The sequence below is a fragment of the Leucoraja erinacea genome, chromosome 7, assembly GCF_028641065.1.
Source record: "Leucoraja erinacea ecotype New England chromosome 7, Leri_hhj_1, whole genome shotgun sequence".
In the NCBI taxonomy this organism is placed as follows: domain Eukaryota; kingdom Metazoa; phylum Chordata; class Chondrichthyes; order Rajiformes; family Rajidae; genus Leucoraja; species Leucoraja erinaceus.
In genome coordinates this window covers 42,960,492-42,984,390 of record NC_073383.1, presented here as the reverse complement: position 1 = coordinate 42,984,390, position 23,899 = coordinate 42,960,492, and the positions used below count along the sequence as shown (strand labels likewise).

Here is a 23,899-nt window from a genome sequence, read left to right as displayed (position 1 = left end):
CGATAAAAGATAAATTTCTCCATTCCCATGTGGATGGTCTATCTCTCTCTTATTAGAGTGCAGGCTAAACAGATCTTTTTTAGTCTGGATAATGCCATCGTTAAATGGTCAGAATGAATTTTTCACCAAGAATCCCGTAATTAGATGTGACTGAAATGATATTCGTTATCCTTGGGTATGGTATTGTACAAAAGCAAAATTAGTTTAATAGTCAAATGGGAATAGGCTGCACTTCAGCAGAGACACCTGAGAGATGTCCATGATGGTTATGATGTAACTAAATAAAAGCAAACATTAAAGATCTAGGTTTGTGACTTGAGGCAGAGGTAACTGCATTATCAGCTTTGAGAAAGTTGACTCTGCACTTCAGTGGGCTAATGTATTAGACAGTATTTGTATTTTAACCATAGAAATGTCAATTTCAAACAACTGGCGACTTGCTCCAAACCTACTTGTTAGGGGTGTATTTTTAATTTTACTGCTGATGTGTTTGGAGACTATAGAAACATAGTTGCAGAAGTAGGCCATTCGGCCTTTCGAGCCAGCACCGCCATTCAATATGATCATGGCTGATCATCTAAAATCAGTATCCCTTTCCTGCTTTTTCGCCATATCCCTTGATTCCTTTAGCCCTTAGAGCTAAATCTAACTCTCTTGAAAACATCCAGTGAATTGGCCTCCACTGCCTTCTGTAGCAGAGAATTCCACAGATTCACAACTCTCTGGGTGAAGTTTTTCCTCATCTCAGTCCTAAATTCTTAAGTCTTAAACTGTGACCCCTGGTTCTGGACTCCCCCAACATCGGGAACATTTTTCGTGCATCTAACCTGTCCAATCCTTTAAGAATTTAATGTTTCTGTAAGATTTCCTCTCATCCTTCTAAATTTCAGTGAATACAAGCCCAGTTGACCCATTCTTTCATCATATGTCAGTCCCGCCATCCCAGGAAATAACCTGGTGAACCTACGCTGCACTCCCTCAATAGCAATAATGTCCTTCCTCCAATTAGGAGACCAAAATTGCACACAATGCTCCAAGTGTGGTCTCACCAGGGCCCTGTACAACTGCAGTAGGACCTCCTTGCTTCTAAACTCAAATTATCTCGCAATGAAGGCCAACATGCCATTAACTTTCTTCACTGCCTGACGTACCTACGTGCTTACTTTCAGGGACTAATGTACAAGCACACCCAGGGCTCGTTGCACCTCCCCTTTTCCTAATCTGACACCATTCAGATAATCTGCCTTCCTGTTCTTGCCACCGAAGTGGATAACCTAATTTCTCCACATTATACTGCATCCACTCGCCCAAGCTATCCAAGTCACCCTGCAGCCTCATAGCATCCTCATCGCAGCTCGCACTGCCACCCAGCTTTGTGTCATCCGCAAACTTGAGATGTCACATTTAATTCCCTTGTGTAAATCATTAATATCTATTGCAAATAACTGGGGTCCCAGCACTGAGCCTTGCGGCATCCCACTAGTCACTGCCTGCCATTCTGAAAAGGACCCGTTAATTTTTACTCTTTGCTTCTTGTCTGCCAACCAGTTCTCTATCCATGTCAATACTCTAATACCCTACCCCCAATACCATGTGCTCTAATTTTGCGCACTAATCTATTGTGCGAGGCGTTGTCAAAGGCTTTTTGAAAGTCCAGATATACCACATCCACTGGCTCGCCCTTATCCATTCTACTTGTTACATCCTCAGAAAATTCCAGAAGATTAGTTAAGCATGATATCTCCTCCATAAATTCATGCTGACTTTGACCGATCCTGTCACTGCTTTCCAAATGCATTGCTATAACATCTTTTAACAATCGACTTAAGCATCTTCCCCACTACTGATGCAAGGCTAACTGGTCTATAATTCCCTGTTTTCTCTCTCCTTTTTTAAAAAGTGGAGTTACATTGGCTACTCTCCAGTCCACAGGAACAGATCCAGAGTTGAGAGAACATTGGAAAACGATCACCAATGCGTCCACCTCCTTGCATCCAGACCATCATGCCCTGGAGATTTATCTGCCTTCAGTCCCAACAATTTACCTAACACCATTTCCTGACTAATGTGGATTCCCTTCAGTTCCTCTCTCCCACTAGATCCTCTATTTTGTCAATGATACGAGCAAAATTAAAATCAGGAAAGGGGTGACATTCGCTATCTAAAATGTTAAATAATGGTCTGTTTGGAACTTGGAAGGGGAACTTTGGAGCTTTTAATTGGCCAGCTAACGTCTGGGGTTAGAATTTCCTGCTACTTTGCCATAATGAATTTGCACTCCTGTGGGTTGCAGGCATGTGTAGATCACATCTCCCTTGGGCGTTCATTTATAAGATTTTAACATTGTGGATGGTCATATTGGTAACCTATTATGTGCAACACACTGGTCAGTTAGATTCTAGCTCAAAACCTTATGCTCATTGTGCTATTTAATTTGAACTGAAATGTATTTACACTATTGCCTTAGTCGCCTTGCTGGTGATTATACTGCCTTGCTGCAGCTCCTGGGGTTATCCATATCTAGGTCTTCAATAGTTCAATGGTACTTCAGCATGGTCCCGTTAGCATTCAATCTGTTTGTGTAAAAGTTCCAACAAATTAAGGGCTTTTACATTTTCCATGAAATTGTAAAATAATGTTGCAAAATAATAGCAAGTTACTTGCCATTTAAAATTATACACCTCTCACATAAGTGAAAGAAATTGAGCAGATTTTCCTTCCCCCTTTTCCCTTTCTGGTGTGCACTCATTCTTTCCTTTTGCGATTTTTGCGCTTTCCTTTCCTCCTCGTCTTTTCTCTCCCTTTCGCTGTTTGTGTACCTCTTTGTCGTCTCTTAGCCCCTCTGTGCTCCAACACCACCTCTGCACTCTTGCGCCACCGCATCTTTTGGCTGCCCCGACTCACCTGCACTCCTGGACTGTCAATTACACAGCCCATGTGCTTCCCTTACTTTTCCTTTTGAATTTTCTTAATTTCCTTTCTTTATCTTTTTGCTATCTCCCATCTAACCCTTTCACGAGACAATATAGTTATTGTAATGGAAAAGATCTAGGGATGGTGATGTTTATTGATCTCCCTCTTGTTGAGAAGTCATAAATAAATAATAGTTTACAGTAAACCCTCATTTTAACAGACCTTTGTATCTGATTTTGGTTATAGCAGACCAAAACTGCTGTAGTCAGAGTTCGTTGTTTCATGAAATGATCACGAGATGGATGGATCGAATTATGTTTTTGAAACGATTTAGCTTAGTTTAGTTTGGAGACACAACATGGAAACACAGAGTCCGCGCTGACCAGCGATCACCAGTACTCTAGTTCTATCTAACACACTCGGGACAATTCAGTGTATGGGATAGAACTACTGCAGTGATTTTATCTTTCCTCCCATATTGCAAAGACGTTTTTGTCAGTCTCCCTACCTGCAACCTCCGGCAACCACCTGCAACCTCCGGAAACCGCATGGAAACCTTGGGTGGGGCACAAAGTCTCCAGAGGTTTTCGTTCAGGTTTCCTAAGTGGGACAGGGGCATAAGACACTGGGACAACGTGGGTCTCAACTGGTCTCCATGAACTACGCAAGCCTCCGGCAAAGCCGACGCCCCACAGCGCCACAGACCCAGGCCTGATTCTTACCTCAGATGCCCCGTGTGACCTTTTGCACTCACCCCCCAGCACACCAGCTCCACCCCATGCACTACAATGTATAGGATAGAGGCAGTGTACCGGAGCACCAGGAGGAAACCCAATGCGGCCACAGGGGGGATCTGAGGCCAAGATTGAACCTGGGCCCTCGGTGCCGCGAAGCAGCGGTTCCACCAGTAACCCGCACAAGCCAGAGAATCCAACCAAATCACAAATCTGGACATCTCTGCAACGCAGGAGGAAACCCACGCTGCCGCAGGGAGCGCCAGTGGTCAGGATCGAACTCTTTGTGGTCTTTAGTGCTGTAAAATAGCAACTCTACCGTGTTGCCATTATGCCATCCAAAGGAATTGTGTTTTTTGTGTCCTTTGCTATTTATTGTGCAGTGTATGTTTAATGACAATAGTGCGGTGCACATTAGCCCCCTTGTTCAGTTATAACGGACAATCAGTAATAACAGACACCGTCTTCCACCGCAAGGTCAATTATAGCGAGGGCTTACTGCATTGTTATTTGTACAGTGAGGCAATGAAACATTATACAGAGTTGCAGATCTTCATGAAAACGACAAGGCTTCAATGAATTGCCTGCACAGCAATAAACCGAATAATAACCTGCTCATTAACAAACTTGCATGGAATTCTGTGGTTTAATCTCTTTCGCACAAGTTTAAACCTTGAAATAATGACGTATAAGAAAAACAAAGACATTTGCTAGAATTTCAATTGTGACAAGTTGCTATAATTCATTTAAGAATGTGAGACCTACAAATGTCATTGATGTGAGGTTCTTTTTTCATCTTTTCACTGGTGAAATTCATTATTTTATTATTTAAACACAAAGAGGGCATTTAAAATTAAGTTCTGGTAACTGCAGAATCATTATCTTTAGTATTAATTATGAAGCAATTGAGAAAAATAGTGGCCTTTACCCATTTTATCAGCAAATGAAAGATTCAATGCCTTTTTTGATTCTATCACATCATATAGCGGTATTGTAAACCTTTGCAATATTTTATAGTACAGCCACCTCACATTTTACATGTGTTTTAGTTGTACGTTTTTGTAATAATGTCCTTTTTAAATTTACGTGCTTGCATATTTGAAAAACACGCTCAAATTTATGTCTGGCAGTGTAGTTATGTGCGGTGCTGCATAGTACAACAGTGATGGTGTTCAGCGAGCTGCAGCTTATTGCTTTCTTAGTTTTCGTCCACACCATCTTTGCTTTGTGCTTTTCTGATTTCAAATGAAATGCCCCCCCCCCCCCCCCCCCCCCCCCCCACCCAGCAGCCCCCCCCCCCCCCCCCCCATCTTTGGCCCAGCAGCCTCCCTGCTAGCAAATATCAAAAACAATATTTATTTAAAATGTCTTTACTATTTTGTCTTTCTTGGCTATTTTTTCTTTATTAATGAGTAGGGTAAAAGAATAATGGCAGTCATAAATTAACTTTTTATCGTGTGATGTAGACAATTATGGCTTTTCCCCTAACCTGTGCCATTTACATACATTCTTATAGTAAAAATGTTTAAATATTTTTGAGATAAGCACTGCATTTCAAGAATGTAACCCCCATGTAAAATGAGAGGTGGCTGGATCTCAGGAATTACTGCAAAGTCTCTTACTTTGTAACTTTTGCCAATGTTCATCTTTGTAACTTTGTCCTGGTTTGCAGTATGCCAGGAAGACTTTGGCCACTATGGGGTCAGGATTAGGAATGCTTGAGTAAGCTGCTGAAATATTATTTCATAAATGAAAATTCTTAAAATGAAAGAGATGGGGATTATTTACAGGCGACAGAATAGATTAAAAAGAATACATGTGAAAAATCATTTCATGTCGTGTAACAGTGGAACATGGGAGCACAAATCAAAATGAACCAATGGAAGATCTCTAGCCTCCCAGTGTGAGAAGTGATTGCTTATTACTGCATTGGCAAAGATCCATATTTAAATTCCTATGTTATTTCCTAAGTATATTAATATTAATTTATGATTACCAGACCCTTTCTAATGCAGATGGCTATTCTTCATATACAAATAGGTGTATGCACAAGAATTTGATTGTTTATGAACGGGTGCATGAAGTGCTTTGGTTTAATGTACTTGCAAACATTTGCAAGCATATATAATATGCATAATGATTATTGGAAGGACCTGGAGCTCCGTTGTGTATGCTACGGTACGTGAATTAAAGAAACAATGTATTTAGCTCTCCTTTGTACGAGTGGTTTATAATATGGTTTATTGGATAACATTTCAGTGGTGCTTCAAGTTATTTTGCTTTTGTTTGCTCCATGGCCTTTGCTCCACCTATTTAATGTTCACTGCTGTGGTTTTATCACCTGAGATTTGATAGTATTTATACATTTTTTTGGAACAAAAGAACATAATGGAATGCAAAAATGTACTCATTTATGACAGCATACTAAACAAAGCTGGTAAGATTGATCTGCCAGGGAAATGGAATGCTTTCCTTAGAGAGTGCAGTGTTGGGAATTCATTACCTCTCCATTGGTGATGCTTTACGAACCTTGTGGCTGGGTGGTGCGTATGCATTTCTACAGTTGCGGGCAGCCACATCACATCTTTGATTCAAGGTGACAGGATTGATAATTTAGGATTGATCCTTTCACGGAAAGTGAAATATTGGCAAATGCTTCCATTTGAGTTGTTTAGATTTAGTTCATTGAATTTATTAACCTTTATGCTGACATTAACCACTGCTAAGATCTCCCTTAGATAAGCATGTTCACAACCATGCCCAAATTGTATTAATTCAACCCGTTGCGTGCCTTTTATGCTTATGTTGTCTTCATTTAACAGCTGTTTGTAAGTTCTAAACCAGCAGACAAGAGTGAGAAAGATCTTGCCAACAAATTACTGACAGAAATGAATGTGAACCAGGTATTAACTGAATTTTTGTTTCAGCTGTAAATCACCAACATTGGGACAGCTATGCCAGTATTTACTTCAAAACAGCCAATCTAATGACCAATAATTAATCATGTACAATTAATCTCTGGAATGATTTTATTAATCAGAAGAACCAACAAATAGATGTCTGTGAATAGCATAAATTTGGTACTGTGACATTGTATCGTTCTTTCCCTGAGCGTGCAAGTGGTTTTTACTGCCTTGAGAAGAATAGCTTAGTATGTGGAAAATTTGAATAATTTGTTCCTTTAAAGCAAATCTCTTGTTTTTGGAGATTTTTTTTGCTTAACAACTCTTCATGTGGTTTTGTAAAATGGCTTGAACAGTGTAGACTTTTGTTGTGGTCAACTTGCGTCTTGATTAAGAGCTCAGGGATAGCTGGAGAATTAAAAACGGCACAATATCAATGTGGATCCAATCCATGCCTCAAAATTGACTCAATATCCTCCGCGCCACTAGTGGCGGGCAATAAATATGGTCCATGCCAAGTTCATATCTTTTACGTTTTACTTAACTGCAATAATTTTGAGCTAGAGACATTCTACCCGTTGAAACTTTGACTCATCTTTATCTCTCTCCTCTTTACTCAATACTCCTTACTGGAAAAGTAATCAGTTATTTGTTAGACTACAAAAAATATCTACAGGTAGTCAGCAAAATAATGGTAACAGGATGTGTAGAAAAGAACTGCAGATGCTGGTTTAAATCAAAGGTAGACACAAAATGCTGAAGTAACTCAGCGGGACAGGCAGCATCTCTGGAGAGAAGGAATGGGTGAAGTTTCGGGTCGAGACCCTTCTTCAGACTGATGTCAGGGGAGTGGGCGGGACAGAGATATAATGTAATCTGAGACAGTAAGACTGGTGGGATAACGGAAAGGGGAGGGGATGGAGAGAGAGGGAAATCAATGGTAACAGGAAATGCATAGTGTGCATTTAGTCGAGCCACCGTCTCTGTGCCAGAGACCCAGGCTCAATTTTGTCCAAGGGTGCTATCTGTGTGGAGTTTGCACATTCTCCCTGTGTCTGTGTGGTTTGCTTCCAGGTATGCTGGTTTCCTCCCACATCCCAAAGACATGCAGTTTGACAGGTTAATTGCATGGATACTCAATATCCATGTAACTAATGGATTTGTGAGATGTAGTTCGGAAGGACCACTGTTTTGTGGTTGAATCCAGGCCAAAATATGTCTGTAGTCGTGATGGTGCTGTTTCAGGGTCCTGCACAAATTTAGAAGAAGCTTTCCATAAAAAAATATTTCTCCTTACTTGGGGTCCAAATGTCTGTACAAGCAGCAAAGGTGCATGAAGACTAGTCACCAGATTTGCCTCACTGTTGGATAGCATCACGTCTTCGTTAACAAAGAATGTGCGCCGGTTATCAAATACAGACATGAGTCATCCTTTCCCTATTCACAATTTGTGGAGTCTTATCTCCTACCAAATGTGTCTTGATAGTATTTCCCCAGCAATATGCCAACAGTTGTAAATGCCTCTCTTATTTTAAGTTAGATCACTTTTTCTTTTCCACACCAAACAAAAATATTCAGGCAAATCTTTCTTGTGAAATGTGGCACGCAATCCAAAGAAAGTGAAAGATTAGATTAAAAATGAACTAGATTGTGTATAGAGAACAGTTGGCGGGGGCTTTCATTACTGGTGGATTTATGCAGTAAAATTCCACAGGGGTCTGTTCTGAAAACGTCACTAATTGTGCAAATGGAAGGAAGGGCCGTAATGAAGTCATTTGCTGATGATAGTCATTTGCTTGTTGGCCTGATTAGTCACGAGATTGATCAATCTGAGTTGTAGACTGCAAGAAATTGTCAAAGGCCTATGTAGATGGGCACAATTGTGGAGGATAGGATTTAAACTAGAGAAGTATGAGAATGTGTTTGGGTAGGGCAAACAAGCCAAGGACGTGCATATTATATGTTAGATGTAAAATGTGAAAATAAACTTTGGGGGTGCATGTCTACTAATCTCTGCACAACTATAATAAGAATCCAGGATAGGATGAAAGTCAAAAAGTTACTATGAATGCTGAAAAGTTGAAATATCTAAAAAAAAACTACTGGAAGCACTAGGCTCAGAAGCATCTGTGGAAAGAGAAGTTGGGTCAAGAAAGCTGTTTTCCAGCTCTCATTAAAGTAGTGTTATGGCATTGGATTCTTAACTTTATCAGCCGAAAATAGAGTACAAACGCATGGAGGAAATGCTGAAATTGTATAAAGCACTAATTAGAGCACAGCTAGAGATCTCTGCACAGTTGTATTCTCAACATAATGGAAAAGTATGATAGCACTAGATAGAATGTGCAATAGATTTGACGATCTTGCTAGGGCTGAACAGTTTTGGTTATGTGCGTTATGTGCAGAGGTTGGTGGACCAGCGTTGTTTTATTGGAACAAACGTGGTAGAGGGCAGACTTAATTGAAGTGTATAAACCATTGAAAGGCTTGGATAGTTGAACAGGAAGTGCTTTTTTTTTGTGGAGGTCAATAACTGTGGGACATTGATTTTAGCTGGTGAAAGATTTAGTGGAGATTTGAGCAATCTCATTCACACCAAGACAGTAGTGGGTTGTCTGAGACTAGTGCAGCAGCAGTAATTCTCATTGCCATTATAAAAAAACTTTGAACACTTGAAGAGACCCTGAACCAATAGATGGGAATCAAGATTAACAAATAGTTCCTGTCTTTGGTTGGGGAGTCAGAATGTCACCTTCTTGCACTGTAAATTTAATTCTAGAATAAGGGAATTAGGGATGGAGAAATTGTCTGTCTGCAAGCCTATTATTCAAGCCTATTTAGGAATCATTGTTACTGAATGCACAGCAAAACCATAATTGCTTTATGATTTATTCCAACCGCAAACCCGTCTGTTTTAATGTCCCCCTTGCATCTCTTTGCATCTGATGCATTCTGCAATTTCCACAACTTTTATGTGCTGTAACTGATCAACATGGTCATCGTTCAACAGCATCTTGAGTTAAAATGTCTTGCCCTCATAAGCAAATCTACCATCATAGCTTATATATGACTATTTTTCAGCTTCAGTCTTCTCCAAACAGATATCCCATGCCCACTATGTACCTCTCACATCTCTCATGTCATTCCCCCCTTCCCCACTATATTATTCACTCTGCCTTTAAGAACCAATGATCTGTGCTGTCCATTCTGTTAAGCTCCTCAAAGGCTTTCCTTGAAACCCACTTTTTTGTCCAAGCTTCAGTTTACCCCACCTAATATTTCCTCCTCTGGCTCAGAGTTTGTTTGTCTATTTTTTTAAATATAGCTCTATGAACACCTGAGTGTGTTTTTCTATATTGAAGTGTTCGATAAATTGTGTCACTTTTGCGTAATGCTCTCATATCCCCACCACCTTCCTCCATCAATGAAAGTAAAATTGGAAACACATTGCCACGGAAGGCTGTGGAGGTTGTCAGTGGTTACTTCTAAGGCAGAGATAGATTCTTTATTAGGTTCTTGTCAAAGGTTATGGGGATAAGGCAGGAAAATGGGATTAGGAGGCAGTGATCAGCGGAATAGCGGAATAGACACGATGGGCCGAATGGCCTAATTCTACTCCAATTACCTGTGAACTTGTGAAACCTTTTACCAATAATATATTGTAATATCTGATTAATGCCTAATTATTAAAGAACAACACAAAACAAGTTAATATTGGAAAATTAAAAACACAGGTCTTTGATAGTGGCATTTTGATACTGGCATAGCATTTCCAAGTGCTGCTTTACTTTTCTCTTGTAGGGTATGCCCTTTGATTTCTTTGCACTGTGGTGATGGGCGGGTATTTCTGTGATTAGTGAGGCTGTATGTGGTTTGGTACACAGACATTTATGTATGATGTAATGTTGCTTGTTGTTGGTGTTACTGCTTGGCACAGTGGCTTCGTCTGGTGAAGAGGTGTAACAGCAATCTGAGGTTTCTGGGTGTTCTGCCTGGCCGCTTTTTAATGTTTCTGAGGACTGCACAAATACTGATGGCACCAAATGAAAATTAATAAGATTTTTGTTTCGCTCAATTAGGTCATATTCTATAAAAGCTGAGTTAGTGTTTGTTATATTAGATGCTAGTTGAAACCAGCAATTCATGGCAGGTGATGATGGCACAACAATTCTGGCCTAGAAAGGGAGTAATTGGGGTTCACACAGAATCTTATTAAAGAAAAAAATAATTTAGGTGATGTATTGATCTCCCTTTTCGCACCAAACCTGGATTGGATAATACAGGATTACCACCAAAAATGTGATAGCCAAACTGATGACAAATGCATTATGATCTTTGAAATCCATCAATTTTTCCCCTCTTCACAATAGTACTCCTAACATAAGAGCAATTAATAAATGGCTCAGACTAACATTTTGAATCTCAAGAAACAAAACCCTGCAGCTTTTCCATTCTTGTAGTCATGGTGATGCAGAATGAAGAGGGTTCTTTAGCCTTACAAGCCACTTTTAATAATCATTACTCCACAGCTGACTATATTTTAAATTTCAATATGCACCCTGTCACTGAAACTTTCAGCACCCTTGTCATAATACTGATTATTATTTCAGATTCACCATGGGTGGGGAAAAAAGTCAGGTACTTGCTGTTGAGCACATTTTTGTACTACCCCTGTAAAAAGGAACCAAAATGATTATATAAAACAATAAAGTTCCTGTTGGAGCCAAATATATATTTGGTGCATTTTTATTTCTTTATATTTGTGTTTCTGCAGTCTTCAGAATTATTTAAAAAAATGTTCAATAAAACTTCACATTTCCATACTGAGTGCAACTTTTCAGAACACTGGTTTTCTTGATTAAGATTTCATATTGACAGTTGCCTCTTGTAATCACGTGAGGGCATGCCTTTGATTTTAACCGCAGCTGCTGCATGCTGGACCAATTGGTATAAAGAGAAAGATAAATGTCAATTAAGTAACAGTGGAGATGCATTTTGTTCCTCACTGGCCTTTATTGCGGAGCTGACCAACACAACTATACGTGAGTAATGGGAGCGGGCGTGGCTGCATGCTGCGCATTGTTCTTGCTACAGGAAATATGTCTCGTATTGTTATGGGTAACATCAAGACTTGTCATCCCTCCTAGCACCATAAATATTTTTCCTCCATATTCAATTTATTATTTAATGATAAACAGTAAAGCAACCAAATGTGGTGGTAAGTGTCGCTTTGCCAAATTTAAAAAAGAATGCTTAACAATATTGAGAATAAAGAAAAAATAATAAAAACCGGATAGTTACGCTACATGTTTGTACAGCTTGAATCTGATATAATATGATTGATGAATTAGGGAATACCATTCAAAATACTTGGGCTGAATCCGTTATAATGTGATTTTGATTGGGAACCAGAGTTTAGTTTAGTTTATTGTCATGTGTAACGAGGTACAGTGAAAAGCTTTTTGTTGCATGGTATCCAGTCAGCGTATACATGATTACAATCGAGCTGTCCACAGTGTACAGATACAGGATAAGGAAATAAAGTAGAGTGCAAGGTAAAGCCCATCAACGAACGATTTATAAAGTTACTTTGGAAACTGACATGTAAGGTAAAAAGCAGTTTTTGATTTAAATAGATTAGTGGGGGTAGATGACCTGTTTCCATGTGACCGTCCCACAGTAATTGGACACCAGTGCCTCAAGAACAGTAATAATTTTAACCAAAGGTGGTCTTTGGAATAGACAAGCACTTCTATGGATACTTGTACTGTTAAACGATGTACTGTCCAGCCTGAAGTATTTTAGCTTACTATTCAAAAGGCCTTTATTTTTGAAAATCCTATTGAAAAAATAACTTTGCGATCCGAATCTCCCTCGCCCCTAATCCCTTTTCCTTCATTAACAAAATTGTTTTTATGATGTAACTTGAGGGTTCTTAGCAACAATCCCATTCTAGCTGAGCAACCTGTACTAACATTTTGCTTTTGGTCAATCCATATTTAAAAAACATTGACCTGCCCCTGTCATGTTGGGTTTGAATGTTAGTCTATATAGTCGGGCATTCTGTCTTTTATTACCTCTTCATTTTCTGCAGGTGGCCTTGGGTGAGATTTGACAAAACAGGAATGTCACCACAAACTTACTGCTGTAGGGTTTGATGTTAGATGTTTATCAAAAGGGGATTAAATTAGCTAGTACAATACCGCTCTGTGCATGCAGATGGAAAATGATTTCACTGGTATGATTTCACTGGTATAAAATGATCACACCAAAGTTGGAATAGTTTGGGGCTGGCCTCTGCTTGCTTTTTGAAAAATATTTTTGAAAGTTAAATTAAACATCTCTTTTTGTCAGCAATGAAGCCTAGCATTCAGGATCATGAAAATCATTTCATTTAATACCTCCTTTCATCAGCGATGTCTTCAAACATAAATATTATTGGATGTTTTTACAATAGTAACTGTTTACTTCAGTGAGTTAATTACTGATTGGAAAATTTGGATGCCAAGTCTTGGTTGTTGGGACTAACCTTTGTTTCCATAGTTTGAGAATGGAGAGCCAGTGAATGATCATTCTTTCTCTTTCCTCTGTTTAGTATCTCCTCTAGTTGTGGTTTATTATTTTAATTAATATTCTAGGTCTTTCAGGGAAGACTGGATATCCTTGCTGTATCAACAATCCAAGCTTTAACTGCAGTGATGCACAAATCTCCAGCTGCTAAGGTACAGTAATCGTGATTATTGAAGAGGAATATGTAACTGAACCTTGGATTTTAATTCCTTAAATTAGAAATGAACATTTATTTGCTCTTTTCCCCAAATCAATGCACTAGTGTATCTTGGAATGACACCACAAGCTTCATTTACTGCTTGTAATGGTTACAAGGATGGGAGAATGGTAGTTGTGTGCAGCACTGAAGGATTCTGCACTTCTCTGAATTCTGCCCATTTGCCAGAGCTTTGATAGTTATAGTACTGAAAAGTTATATTGGAATTAGATCTCCATGTAACTTCTATAAAAGGACAGCTGGGATTGGGGAATCTGAGGTATGCAGTACTTCATGATACCATCAAACTGTCTATTGCCCCATGTTTCTGGGTTTTCTGAAAAGGGCACTAAATACAAGGACCCTTGGTAATAACGTAGGTAATATTACCCTAAGTAATAACGGAAAACAGATGGTATATTTTTTTATTAACATAGATGATCTTGTATTAAGCTTTGTTTTTAATTCTGAAATCAGGAAGTATTCAAAGAGCGTATTGGTTACATCCAATTCTATGAGGTTTTGAAGTCCTTGGGCCAGCCATCACGGGACCTGCTGAAGGAGCTAATGAACATGGTGAGGCTTCACTCTCTAATTTTAAAGCCATTGCATTGGGTTAATGCTGATGTGCAAACGTTTATTTCGCATTGTATCAATATGACCATTTTTGTTAATTTAATTACTATATAACCATATAACACCATATAACAATTTACAGCATGGAAACAGGCCATCTCGACCCTTCTAGTCCGTGCCGAACACATATTCTCCCCTAGTCCCATATACCTGCGCTCAAAGATATCCTCAAATATTTCAGTTTATGAGATGGGTTATAGCTAACTTAGTTAGTCAGCATGGTTTTGTACATGGGAGGCAGCGTGTCACAAATCTGATTGCGTTTTTTGATGACATGACCAAAATGGTCGATGAGGGCAGAGTTGTAGATGTTGTATATATGGACCAGCAAAGCTTTCGACAAGGTTCCGCATGTTAGGCTGCTTTGGAAGGTTAGATCGCATGTGATCCAAGGAGAGATAGTTGAATGGATAGAAAATTGGTTTCATGGAAGGAAGCAGAGGGTGATGGTGGAAGGTTGCTTCTCGGACTGGAGGCCTGTGGCTAGTGGTGTACCTCGGGATTCGGTACTAGGCCTGTTACTGTTTTGGATGGGAACATGATTTGGATGGGAACATACACGGCAAGATTAGCAAGTTTGCTGATGATACAAAAGTGGGTGTTTTTACAGATAGTGAAGATAGTTGTGAAGAATTGCAGCAGGATCTTGATCGATTGGCCAAGTTGGCTGAAGAATGGTTGATGGAATTTAATACAGAGAAATGTGAGATGTTGCATTTTAGGAAGCCTAACATGGGCAGGACCTACAAAGTGAATGATAGGGCTCTGCGGAGTGTTGTAGAGCAGAGGGATTTAGGAGTGCAAAGTGCATGGTTCCTTGAAGGTGGAGTTGCAGGTAGATAAGGTAATCAAAAAGGCTTTTGGCACATTGGCCATTGGTCAGAGTATTGAATATAGAAGTTGGGAAGTCATGTTGCAGTTGTATAAGACATTGGTGAGGTTGCATTTAGAGTATTGTGTTCAGTTCTGGGCAGCGTCTTATAGGAAAGATGTTATCAAGCTGGAAAAGGTACAAACAAGATTTACGAGGATTTTGTCGGGACTCGAGGGTCTGAGCTAAAAGAGAGGTTGAGTACGCTGGTATTCTATTCCTTGTAGCGCAGTAGGATGAGGGGTGATCTTATAGAGGGGGATAAACACAAAGGGTGGTGGATGTATGGATCAAGCTGCCAGAGGAGGTAGTTGAGGCTGGGACTATCCCAGTATTTAAGAAACAGTTAGACAAGTACAGGGATAGGACAGATTTGGAGGTATATGGACCAAATGTGGGCAGGTGGGACTAGTGTAGACGGGCCAGTGTGGGCAAGTAGGGCCGAAGGGCCTGCTTCCACACTATCACTCTATGACTAAAACGTACTTGGATTTGAACCAGACTTCCACTGCCCATTCATCTCCCTTTCCTCCACGTATCCAGATTGATTTGTATATTGAAGTTACTTGCAGCATAAGAGTAAATATCATTGAGCATATAGTGTCAGAAGTGGATGACAATCCTTCAATGTAAAAAAAATGTTTGCCATACATATGTCAATTGTTTAGTTCCTTTGAGTTTACTCTAATATGAGAGCTCTTTTAAGATGTTATTTTCAATTGCTATTAAATTCATTGGTTTCAGTTGAACAAATACACTGATCTACATTGGAAATCATATTTAACCTTCAATCAAAAGCCCCGTCTGAATAATGTGGATCCCTTTTGAGAACCTTTTGAGTGGCAAAGTGGAATCTGGGAAGAGTTGATGAGAATATAGGAAGAATAAAAATGTGGTTAACATAGGATTAGTCTAAATAGGGTCAACGGTTGGTGCAATCGTGGGCTTATAGGGCCTGTTTTCATGCTTTATCTTTCTATAACACTTTCTATTCTCTTTTACCAGGGAAGGAGATAGTTGGAATACAGCCTTGTTTAATCTTGCATAGATCCCAGTTAATTTTGAATGTTATAGGCTGGTGGTGATAGATTTGCCACCAGTGTTATTCGTATGACAGTAGTTTATGAAACATAATCTCTCAAGGAGAAATCTCACCCCTGACTTTGCAGTTCTGCACATCGTTAGTTCTCTAATTTGTATCATTTTCTGCTTATGACCCCAGGCTGTTGAAGGTGATCATACCTCTGTTGGAATGCTTGGGATCAGCAATGTCCAACCACTTTTACTACTTATCCAGTGGCTCCCAGAGCTGGATTCGTTTGAGCTACAAATCTTTGTTTCCGATTGGTTGAAGAGGATATGCTGCATCAATCGTCAAAGTCGCACGTTCTGTGTAAATGCCAGCATAGTGAGCCACATCCTTGTGACGTTGAACCTCCACACTAGACTGCACCACGCGTGTGCAGAGAATCTGATCGGACTGTTGGGTGCTTTAGGCAGCCAGTCATTGAGCTCAGGAGAAATCTTGCAGTTGTTGAGGATGCTGAGAACAGATGACACTAAACAAGCCCACCCTTGCGTAGTTCCGATGACACGTGCAATACTTGGCATAGCCCGGAAACAGGGCTTGGATAATGCACTACAGTACTTTAACCTGTTCCACAGCATGGCGGGAATTATGGTGCCCACTATTCAGCGTTGGCCTGGTTATGGTTTCAGCTTCTATGCATGGCTGTGTCTTGATCAGGGGCAAGGAGCAAGTGGAATGTTTGGAAAAGGATGCAAGAGGAAACAGCTGTACAGGTAGGAAACAATTGATTAATTCACATTTTTTCCCTTCAGGATGGAATTGGCTCAAACGTTTACTGTGCAGTTCTAATCCAGCAATTGCTGTTGGGACAGGTAACAATTATCATCTGCCCTTTTTCAGTCTTGCCAGAATTTAAAATTCAAACCTAAACAAAGTTCAAACATTCTGGGAGTAAAATCATAGAACATTTAAAAAAAGAATGTTTTATTATTTTTCTTTTTCTTTAATAATTTTTGTTTTAAGAATATTTAAGTTGGAGAAATTTTGCTCTAAGACAGCCAACTGCCAACTGCCAGGAAAACAACAAACCAAACCAAAGTTGATGATACAATCTGTTGTGCTTGGAATAGACTAACAGTATATTGATTCTGTAACTGGATGATGATCTGGATTGACTCTTAACTATTATTTCCTCCAGTTGAATTGATTTTCTCTGCAACAAATCTGAATCGGGGAGAAAAATGAAGAATTTCTGGTCATATTTAGTTGTGTTCAATTACTGCAATAAAACTGGCATCTTAATGTTCACTAGTTTCAGTAATTCCATTGGCCTTCAGCAATTGCAGTTATTTTTTTTATAAAGGTTTTGGTATTCTAGAAACTCATTAAGATTTATTTCCCATTCCCTTTAAACTCACCAGCATTCAGCTTCTGTGGTCTTTAAACTCAATGGGTTCATTAAAGCAATTATTTTACTACAGTGTAACATTTAACAAAGAAGTGAAATTAAAGTTTCTTGGGCTATTAATAAGAGCAACAATCAATGGTCTAGAAAATTTGGCAGTTCCGTGCCGCAAAGTTTCGAGGGAGCCGGATTCTCTGAGTTTTACCGTATTTCATGAAATGTTCCTTGTGTGTCGTAGAATTTGTCGAAATCACTCAAATTCCTGTTGTTCTCATATACATACTGGAATTTATATTGGACATTGTTGCATTTTATATTGATGGGAAAATGAATTATTCAAATGAACATCGTGCATGCCCAAGAATAAAAGTTGCCTAAATGTTTCAAGTTTATGTAGTGATTGGTGATAAAAGTTTATAGTTATAAGTAGTAGACTTTACTATAGTGGTAGTCAGTCAGTCAATTTATTTGTATAGCACATTTAAAAACAACTCATGTTGACCAAAGTGCTGTACATCAGTGCAGACACAATTGTTACATACAATGGCACACAGACCTAACAATACATACATAAACATAAGCATTCACTTAAACTAATTACTTTATTGCTTTAGTTTCAAGTTTTGCATCATTTATGGATGATTAGATTAAATTGCAACATTGGAGGTGCTCTGTGAATTGAGTCTTTTTAAATTCAGAAGCACACATGACCACCATTAACTTTCACCCAGAATGTGCAAATAAAGACTCATTGTTGGTCAGCATCTTTGAAAAGTTCATATTGAGCGTCCAATCCTCCTTGGAACGATAAAATGCCAAAAGCTAACAAATTCTGAACAAGTATAGGTGCCGGGAAAGGTGGTGGCACTGAGGTGAGGTGAATAAACAAAATGGGTCGTTCTATAAAAGCAGGTGGTTAAATGATAAAAGTGATGATGGATCAAAATAAAAAAGGCGATGACCATAATATAAGCAAAATTAAAGTTGAATTAAGGAAAGATGTAAGGAGAATTAGAGTAGTTGTAAAAGATGAGAATTGGAATAATGGAATCAAAGGACATTTATTGTCACATACACCAATTGGTGTAGTGAAATTTGAGTTTCCATTGCAAAAAATACTATCATTAGATGTGTGTAATACTGTAATAGTTGCTGCATTGGATAATATAACCAGGGAAAAATATCTTGTTACACACTTTGATTGTTCGTAATCATTTCAAACTTGTTTGTGACTGGAAAAGCATTTTGAATTAGAGTTAAGGGTTACTGACTTGAATCTCACCTGATTGTGCTGGCAGTGAATCTAGTTTGAAGTCACATTTTAAAAGCACCATATAAAAACCACAATGATTTCAGCATTGAAATATGTCTACGGGTTTGTTTTCATTCCATGTGGGATATCACCATCAACAACACCACAGTCACATCTGTGGAGTATTTTAAGTTTCTTGGAGCTATCATCTCCAATGACCTTAAATCAGATTCAGATTCAGATTCAAACTTTATTGTCATTGTGCAGTGTATAGTACAGAGACAACGTGATGCAGTTAGCATCTCCCCAGAAGAGCGAACATAGAATATGAGCAATAAATATATATACGTACATACAGTAGTAGTAGTAGTGCAATTTATCTGGGGGAAGTAGTATCCGGGGAGGGGTGGGGTGGTGACTGGCAATCACCGAGGTGCAGAGTTAAGTAATGTAACAGCCGCAGGGAAGAAGCTGTTCCTGGACCTGTTGGTCCGGCAACGGAGAGACCTGTAGCGCCTCCCAGATGGGAGGAGGGTAAACAGACTGTGGCTGGGGTGAGAGCAGTCCTCGACAATGCTGAGCGCCCTTCGCAGACATCGCTTGCTTTGGACAGACTCAATGGAGGGGAGTGAGGAACCGGTGATGCGTTGGGCAGTTTTCACCACCCTCTGCAGTGCTTTCCGGTCGGAGACAGAGCAGTTGCCATACCATACTGTGATACAGTTGGTAAGGATGCTCTCGATGGTGCAGCGTTAGAAGTTCACCAGAATCTGAGGAGACAGATGGACCTTCTTTAGTTTCCTCAGGAAGAAGAGACGCTGGTGAACCAACTTGACCAGAGTTGAGGTATTGTGGGTCCAGGAGAGGTCATCGGAGATGTTGACCCTCAGAAACATGAAGCTGGAGACACGCTCCATCTCCGTCCCGCTAATATGGATGGGGGTGTGCGTGCCGCCCCTAGACCTTCTGAAGTCTACAATGAGCTCCTTGGTCTTCTTGGAGTTAAGGGCCAGGTTGTTGTCAGCGCACTATGCTGCTAGAAGCTGGATCTCCTCCCTATAGGCCGACTCATCGTTGTTGATGATGAGGCCATTCACCGTTGTAACATCTGCATATTTGATGATGGTGTTAGTGCCATATACAGGTGTGCAGTCGTAGGTGAAGATGGAGTAGAGGAGGGGGCTCAGCACACAGCCCGGTGGAACGCCGGTGTTCAGGGTGAGGGTTGAAGAGGTATGGTTGTTTAACCTAACAGACTGAGGTCTGTTGGTTAAAAAGTCCAATATCCAGTTGCAGAGGGAGGGTCAATGCCCAGTTCGCTGAGATTGGTGATCAGTTTTGAGGGTATAATGGTGTTGAATGTTGAGCTATAATCGATGAACAGCATTCTTATGTAGGTGTCTCTGCTGTCGAGGTGGGAGAGGGCTGAGTGAAGTGCCGTTGAGATGGCATCCTCCATACTCCTGTTCTTGCGGTAAGCGAACTGATAGGGGTCCAGTGTAGGAGGTAGGCAGCCTTTGAGGTGTGCCAGGACCAGCCTCTCGAAGCACTTGGTGATGATGGGAGTAAGTGCAACTGGGCGGAAGTCGTTGAGGCTTGCCGCAGTGGAGTGTTTTGGCACCGGCACGATGGAGGTGGTTTTAAGGCACGTGGGGACAACTGCTTGGGCAAGTGACAGATTTTCAGCACCCATGGATTTTTGATTTTCAAAATATGTCAACACCCAAAATGTGGAGTTCCAGTAGATATCCTGCCACCATCGTTCCTCCTGCCACCATCATTCCTCCTGCCACCATCATTCCTCCTGCCACTGGGTTCAGATATTTTACATCAATCCAACAAATTGATTGTTAATATTACTATTTCAAGTCTTGCATTGAAATTATAGGCCAGATACATCATTATTCTAACATATAATGAACATTATCAGAAGCTGTAGTATTAATACATCACAAGCCACATTTAAGTGGATTGCATCATCTTAGTATAAATTAAATCCTCAAATTTTTGATTTGCTAAACTGCAAATTTATATATGACAATGTATAAAATTATATTTTCGTGTTTATTTTTTCTGGAATTAAAAGTACACAAAGTAGAATTTTCCCACATAAACGGAAAAGAATGTTTAACAGTGCATGCATTCTAGTTTTTTCACAGCCATTGGGACAGGGTTTGAAGCATTTCTGACCTCCTCGGGAGGGCTGATGGTAGCTGTCTGCACAAAGAAAGAGTACATGACCGTGATGCTGCCTGACCACTGCTTCTGTGATTCCCTTTGGGTAAGAACAAGGGTTGAAATACCTATTGTTAGTAAATATTTTATTACATGGACCTCTTGTTCTCTAGCCATAACTAAATTGATACACATTTTCAGATGAACAGCCAAACCCCTGAGATTCATAATCGGCTTCAACGGAATATAACAGCCTGTATACTCTATCTTGCAATTGTGTATTGTTAACATGTATGCTCCTAGCACAGCATTGGGACATTTCAAAACAGTTTTGGTCTGAAAAACTGATTTGCAAACAGCAAGGTCCCACAAATAGCATTGTGATTGCAACTGTTTACTTGAAGAATGAAAAGACTTTCAGAAGGCTTTCGACAAGGTCCCACATAAGAGATTAGTATACAAACTGAAAGCACACGATATTGGGGGTTCAGTATTGATGTGGATAGAGATCTGGCTGGCAGACAGGAAGCAAAGAGTAGGAGTAAACGGGTCCTTTTCACAATGGCAGGCAGTGACTAGTGGGATACCGCAAGGCTCAGTGCTGGGACCCCAGCTATTTACAATATATATTAATGATTTGGACAAGGGAATTGAATGCAACATCTCCAAGTTTACGGATGACACGAAGCTGGGAGGCAGTGTTAGCTGTGAGGAGGATGCTATGAGGCTGCAAGGTGACTTGGATAGGCTGGGTGAGTGGGCAAATGTATGGCAGATGCAGTATAATGTGGATGAATGTGAGGTTATCCACTTTGGTGTCAAAAACAGGAAAGTAGACTATTATCTGAATGGTGGCCGATTAGGAAAAGGGGAGATGCATCGAGACCCGGGTGTCATGGTACACCAGTCATTGAAAGTAGGCATGCAGGTACAGCAGGCAGTGAAGAAAGCGAATGGTATGTTAGCATTCATAGCAAAAGGATTTGAGTATAGGAGCAGGGAGGTTCTACTGCAGTTGTACAGGGTCTTGGTGAGACCACACCTGGAGTATTGCGTACAGTTTGGGTCTCCTAATCTGAGGAAATACATTCTTGCCATAGAGTTCAGAGAAGGTTCCTGGGATGTCAGGACTTTCATATGAGGAAAGACTGGATAGACTCGGCTTGTACTCGCTAGAATTTAGAAGATTGAGGGGGGATCTTATAGAAACTTACAAAATTCTTAAGGGGTTGGACAGGTAGATGCAGGAAGATTGTTCCCGATGTTGGGGAAGTCCCGAACAAGGGGTCACAGTTTAAGGATAAGGGGAAATCTTTTAGGACCGAGATGAGAAAAACATTTTTCACATAGTGTTGAATCTGTGAAATTCTCTGCCACAGAAGGTAGTTGAGGCCAGTTCATTGGCTATATTTAAGAGGGAGTTAGATGTGGCCCTTGTGGCTAAAGGGATCAGGGGGTATGGAGAGAAGGCAGGTACAGGATAATGAGTTGGATGATCAGCCATGATCATAATGAATGGCGGTGCAGGCTCGAAGGGCCGAATGGCCTACTCCACCTATTTTCTATGTTTCTATCTAAGTCACCGGGGAGAATAGAGTTTTGCCATGGAATACTTTAGCATTCCCTCATGAAGTTAGAGGGAGGTACAGATTAATATATTTTTAAAGGTCTGAATTGTTAGCCAGGATCATATCTCTGTAGTAGAACTCAAACCTAAGACATCCTTAGTTTAGTTTAGAGATGCAGCCTTGAGACGAACCCTTCTGCCCACCGAGTCCACAAAGACCAACAATCACACACTAGGGACAATTTACTGAAGCCACTTAACCTACCAACCTGCACTTCTTTGGAACATAGGAGGAAACTGGAGCACCCAGAGAAAACCTACACAGTCAAAAGAAGAACATATAAACTCTGTACAGACGGCACCCGTGATCAGGATTGAATCCGGGTGCCTGGCGCTGTAAGACAGCGACTACCGCTGTGCCATTGTGCAGCCCAATTCTTACTCTAGTAATAGGGTAGACGATAAAAAACAGGGTGGAGAGTCCAGAGCACATGTGTTTAAGTTGAGGAGTGCTGCAAATGGAACAACACTTGAATTTGCAATAGTAAGCTCTGATTTTTTTTTTTCTCTCTGTTAACAGCACAGTATAGCTGTGGTACATTTCCCAGCAAAGCGTCCCTTTGGTCAGAGTCTGGTGTACATCTACGTTAATGGTCAGCAGAAACTCTCTGCACCCTTAAAATTTCCTATTCTGAATGAGGTAAGGTTATTTTATCTAATTGAATAGACTGTTTTCCTTTTTGTTCTTATGCTATTGGAAATACATTTCCTGTAATATACTTCAGATGATATTTATGGAGGCTTTTCAATGTTTAGACCAGCAAGAATTTAAGAAATTTCTCATGGTCATTCTAAAGAGTATACTCAGCAGGGTGCTGTACAAGGTGTGCAGTAAGGAGAAGCGGGCAAGAGGATGTGCAATGAGTTTAGATTAATTATTGTCATGTCTGTCGATGTAAAGTGAAAGGCTTCGTTTTGCCTGCTGTCATATCGGGTGACACAATACAGAAATACAACAAGCCAAATTGTAAAGCAAAGAGAGATACAGATTGCAGAATTCTTCTCAACAATGTAGTGCGTCAGTTCTATAGACAAAATCCAATGTCTGCAATGGGGAAGAGGTGAATCGGATTGTTCCCTGGCATATTGAAACAAACAGTTTAATGAAAATGAGTAACAAGTCTGCAAACTCTTTTTTTGCACGTGTAAGGATCTGTGTTTGTTTACAAAATGTCACTATAGTGGGTCACAATGCACTTATTGACACTTGATCTCTGTCTCAGTGATAGAGATGACTAGTCGCTAGCTTGATTTTTTGATATAATAAGGAAGCTTTAACCTAACCAAACACCTAAATATTAAGTGAAAAAAGATACAGTGGTGGAACAATTCAACGGGTCAGGCAATATCTGTGAAGAGCATGGATCGGGTCGGGACCCATCTTCAGACCTAAATATTAAAGTTGTAATTTTCATTGTGTTTACTGTTACTTAAAGTGGTCACTGTCCAGTTCAATTCAAGCCTTTGTGCTTTCTCTGAATAATGTCAAGTTGCATCGGTACTGAAATTTGTTACATGTTTCCTCCCATCTTAAGCCTTTTACATCATGTTGCATTGGATCGGCTGGACAGAGGACTACCACCCCTC

At 40.1% G+C, this 23,899-nt stretch overlaps 1 protein-coding gene across 8 annotated transcripts in view; it reads left to right on the top strand.

Annotated features, from left to right (window-relative positions):
* nbeal1 (neurobeachin-like 1) overlaps positions 1-23,899 on the top strand; it is a 237,135-nt gene that overhangs the window by 97,641 nt on the left and 115,595 nt on the right. For 5 of the 8 annotated variants that reach the window (XM_055638378.1, XM_055638371.1, XM_055638373.1 and 2 more), the window contains 7 exons: positions 6,470-6,550; positions 13,189-13,272; positions 13,794-13,892; positions 16,046-16,626; positions 20,659-20,791; positions 22,833-22,952; positions 23,848-23,899. The exon at positions 23,848-23,899 is cut by the window's right edge and continues 252 nt beyond it. In XM_055638378.1, coding sequence (XP_055494353.1) covers positions 6,470-6,550; positions 13,189-13,272; positions 13,794-13,892; positions 16,046-16,626; positions 20,659-20,791; positions 22,833-22,952; positions 23,848-23,899 — 1,150 coding nt within the window. The remainder of the gene's footprint in view (positions 1-6,469; positions 6,551-13,188; positions 13,273-13,793; positions 13,893-16,045; positions 16,627-20,658; positions 20,792-22,832; positions 22,953-23,847) is intronic. The other 3 variants (XM_055638377.1, XM_055638374.1, XM_055638376.1) reach the window with 1 other exon arrangement.